This window comes from Sinocyclocheilus anshuiensis, unplaced genomic scaffold (genome assembly GCF_001515605.1).
Source record: "Sinocyclocheilus anshuiensis isolate Anshui unplaced genomic scaffold, SAMN03320099.WGS_v1.1 scaffold1473, whole genome shotgun sequence".
NCBI lineage: Eukaryota > Metazoa > Chordata > Actinopteri > Cypriniformes > Cyprinidae > Sinocyclocheilus > Sinocyclocheilus anshuiensis.
The window spans coordinates 751,659-754,157 of NW_015548335.1; the positions used below are offsets into that span (position 1 = coordinate 751,659).

The window sequence follows — 2,499 nt, forward strand, 5'->3', positions numbered from 1 at the left end:
CTTCTTTCGTTTGCGTGAACATTTGGGCGGCGTTATGCAAATCTTCCCACATCGTGACGTAGACATGTGGGGGCGTTTAAACGAGGCGTTTTAGGAGGGCGTGGACAAGTCTTAACTTTTATAAAGAATATCTCTTTGGGTTTGAGACTTTAGTCTTTGCAACTTTAGGGATCTTATCTATTCACGAACAGCTTGCAACACTCCAAAGAGAAAAGAAAACTTGAAATCGCATCATATGACCCCTTAAAAACGAAAGAACTCATTTTTGCTTTTTATTCAATTAATCAGTAAAATAATCACTAGATTAATTGATTACTGAAATTAGTTGCAGCCCTACTGTCCTGAAGTTGTGAAGAAAGTTCAAGAAGCTTACATAGACTCGTCATCCCTGTAATGGACAACAGCCCTTTTCTCTCCGTCACGACCCTCCTCCTGGAACTTAAAGTACTTCTCAAAGACGGAAGCGAAGCAGTTTCTCTTGAGGATGCCTGCCTGGTGGATCAACTCCTCTTTGTGGGGTGGAAGAGCCTCCAGGTCAAAGAGCAGTGAAATATTGTACCCTTCAGAGAGGAACAACAACAAACCGTCAAACCAAAATTCTTGCAGTAAGAATAACAATGAAAACAGCAACCGCTTGGCTTACCGTCTTCTGGTGCCACAAGGAAATTTCCATAAACACGCTTCAGCAACTGAAACACAACAAATACAAATATCTTTCATTTTGTTTTAATAATAAAAGATACTGGAAGTATATTTCGTTATGATCCATAATGAATTATTTGCTTTGCAAGTAGTCGCACATCGAGAAAAAGAGAAATCCTGTACAGAAAAAAAACCATCAAGATGCATTGATAATCATCTTATTATCACATTGCAGTCCTCTGAATCATAAGTGAATCGAATTGTAAGGTGCCTACCATTCCCACCCTAAGAGTATATAGCATGTCACATTACATGACACATTAACTTCCAAACAACTACTTCATGTCAACTATCCATGGATAAAACGACGAGCACTGGCTTGTTTCATTCCTGGCATTTTTAACATGCTTTGAGCGACCTGTATTTTGTGTTTTGTCACCTATTTTAGCCCGAATGTCTTAGAATAGAAACAGGATTCAACAAATAAAACAGCTCCCAGAAAAAAAACAAAGGCATTTGAATTCATTTTTGTCTAAAAGAGATTGTATCTGTGTGCATCACACGAGCAGACAGGAAGCTGAGGGCCATTTCTGCAGGATGTTCCCATGATTTGCATTCCTTTAATTTACATTGGCAGTCCTGAATGAGGCTGGAACAGACTTTGAATATTTATTTGCATTGGCAGGGAAAATTGGCATCAACCTCAACTCCATAAACCCTCAAGACCCATGACAATCCTGCCCTAAAAACAATTCATTTATGTTCTCAATGCACGGATTCAAAATCCTGCAGACGCAACTGCATCGATCTTGAACTATGCCTGCAAATAATAATTCAACTGTGTTTGTCAATCAATTCAAAATTTAAAACAACAGCTTATCACTAAATTAACTGAACACTGGCTAAGTTTACTAAACAACGAACCCGTGTTTCTTTATTTAAAACATGTGACTTCCTCTATCCAAAATGAGTCATAGGCACTTGCTGTTTCACATGTCATTTAGACCCTTAAATGGTGATTAAAATGTGATCACCCTGGACTGAATAATGTAAAATCACAAGACAAGAAGAGAATGACCCAAAGAACGTGGGAAATAAAAATTCCTGTCTGCAACTTCACATTGCATAAGTGTCCACAGGAAATCGATCTGTATTTTCGAAACAGACGAGAACTACAATTTATACACTACGAACGTCACAAAAACCAGCTGAAATCGTGCAACCTACAAGTTCAGTTGCTCAGTAACTATGCATCTTCTCTAAATGGACAGCGTAAAGCGGTAAACCTCACAAAAACATGTCCAGATCACACCTCACCCAAAATCAAAAGGAAAATGTTTTAATAATACACTAACTTTTAAAAGTCTGGGGGTCATTTTTTAAAAGAAATGAATACTTTTGTTTAGTAAGGAAGTAGGGCTGAGCAATATATCGAAATTATCAAAATATCGCAAATGTACATATCGCAATATGCATATCGCTACAGCTTGCAATATTTGGGGCCATGAACAAAAGAGAGAAAATCCCTCACTGCTCTTACCTAAATAACATTTGTAGCTTAAATAAGAATCAGTGCATATTGAATTCATAGAGTAAATACTACACAGTGTTTTATTTTTCCTTTTTATTATTCAGTTCCTAAACTCGTATTATAACGATTACACTAATGTTAAAATGACATTTTTATGTAATGCTCAAGTAAAACACTACCGTTCACTTTCAGAAGTTGTTGTAGGGGTGCTTTCTTATTAGAATCAGAATCAGAATTAGCTTTATTCACCACTTAAGTGTGCGCAAACACAAGGAATTTGTTGTGGTTTTACAGGAGCTCTTGATACATACATACATACAAATAAC

General features: G+C 37.0%; 1 protein-coding gene across 1 annotated transcript in view; it reads right to left on the reverse strand.

The window, feature by feature from the left end:
- The window catches only part of arpc2 (actin related protein 2/3 complex, subunit 2), a 17,902-nt gene that overhangs the window by 11,684 nt on the left and 3,719 nt on the right, over nt 1-2,499 (reverse strand). Inside the window, exons 4-5 of the mRNA XM_016444410.1 lie at nt 644-689; nt 374-560 (exon numbers count right to left, since the gene is read on the reverse strand). Of these exons, the coding sequence (XP_016299896.1) occupies nt 374-560; nt 644-689 (233 nt within the window). The remainder of the gene's footprint in view (nt 1-373; nt 561-643; nt 690-2,499) is intronic.